At 34.8% G+C, this 1,572-nt stretch overlaps 1 protein-coding gene across 1 annotated transcript; it reads right to left on the bottom strand.

The window, feature by feature from the left end:
• Positions 1-986: 986 nt before the first annotated feature.
• On the bottom strand, positions 987-1,472 carry LOC115034930. Its single transcript, XM_029492479.1, has one exon. It carries the CDS (start codon positions 1,470-1,472, stop codon positions 987-989), a length of 486 nt encoding a protein of 161 aa, XP_029348339.1.
• Between the last annotated feature and the right edge of the window lie 100 nt (positions 1,473-1,572).

Genomic DNA, 1,572 nt, shown 5'->3' with positions numbered 1-1,572 from the left:
ATGGCGGACGGCGGTGCGCAGGTACACAAACCAATAACGACGGACGCGCAATGCGACGGCGTTCCATATTCCGCGCAACCAAAACGGACAGACAACACACCCGCACAACAACGGAGTGAAAGGGGGAAACCGGCTGCGGTGTGTACGACACCGGCAACGGCGCGCGTATGCTTGTAAACACGGTCGGACGTCGAACACAGGTCAATGACAATGACGAATTATTTGTTCCCCTGACACCACGCGCGACACGAAATACATCAGGAGGGAACCCGTCCCCCAACGTATTAAATTTAAAAGGCCTTATGAAAGTCGGCGATACTGTTATGGGCCCGAGCACAGAGATCAACTTGGCCAACGGCATAGTGTAAGTCACAGAACTATAATCGGACACGAAAACCATGGACCATGGAAGTATCAGCATTTGAATAACAAACGAACTCAGGTCAGCAAACGGATTATCACCTGAAGCATCCTTATACAGTGATACTTCGTACCAAAATTTATGTGTGTTATTTTTTTCCAGCCACTGTATGGATGTTATATTTACCCATTGATTATTTATTTTGTCAATTATATCTTCTTTCGTGTTCATAAGTTCTAGTAAAGGAATTAAATTGTCTTTTAATGTTTTTAAGCTATTATTAACAGAAAACATTGAAATGTTTTCCAATATTTCTATATTTTTTGGTAATCGCTGCTGCAGTTGTTTTAAAAGTTCAATAATAAAATGTATACACCTATGCCTAAGTGTTTTTTCATCTTCATCTTTAAAATTTGGAATATTTTTTAAAGCATTTTCAAATTTGTATCCTAGATATGGTTTAGGGTGTAAATATTGTTCCGAAAATTTAGTTTTAATTGGATTATAATTTAAAGATGGGTTTACTATTTTTTTAGACACCGATTGAACTAAATTAGATAAAGTTGATAATAATTTGAGCGGATCAGCAGTGTTTGATTCAAATGCCTTGTTAACAGATTGTACTTCAAATAAAACTGGACTTAAAAATGTTAAATAAACAAAATTCTGCTAGTTTGTTTATTGACAAGCCTTTAATTTTCAATGTATTTAATATTGCATTTGTTATGGACACTGCATCACATGTAGTGATTTTTACTAATGCTAAATAAGTAGAAACTACTTCACCAGTTTCTTTACTAAAATATAAAATTGTGATTCCCAAAAATTTAATAACACTTATATCTGTAGACTCATCAATAAGAATACTGTAGTGCCCACTGCCAATACTATTTAAAAGATCATAATTAAAATGTGGAGCCAAAACATTTACAATTATATTAGTACATTTGGATCGATGTAGTTTTAATTCATTGGCAGAATCACAGCCCTGAAATACATTTTTGCATAATTCCCCCAAATGATTTACTGGTAAAATTGAAGTATGGGCAGCAATGAATAAGCTCAAACTACCTTCAGCAGAGTTAGATTTATTAGATTTTTCAGGTTTCATAAATTTAGAAAGATTCCTAGAAGTTGAAAAGGCTGATGATGCTGTTCTGTGCTTCTTAGTTGTCAAATGTTTGTAAGATCATAATTTTTTGCTATAATAT

This window comes from Acyrthosiphon pisum, unplaced genomic scaffold (assembly GCF_005508785.2).
Source record: "Acyrthosiphon pisum isolate AL4f unplaced genomic scaffold, pea_aphid_22Mar2018_4r6ur Scaffold_21564;HRSCAF=24272, whole genome shotgun sequence".
Taxonomy (NCBI): domain Eukaryota; kingdom Metazoa; phylum Arthropoda; class Insecta; order Hemiptera; family Aphididae; genus Acyrthosiphon; species Acyrthosiphon pisum.
This window is presented reverse-complemented; position numbering and strand designations above follow the sequence as displayed.

Bases quoted from the DNA above. Each gene is read 5' to 3' on its own strand.
- LOC115034930 (XM_029492479.1), bottom strand. From the start codon at position 1,472: ATGAAACCTGAAAAATCTAATAAATCTAACTCTGCTGAAGGTAGTTTG.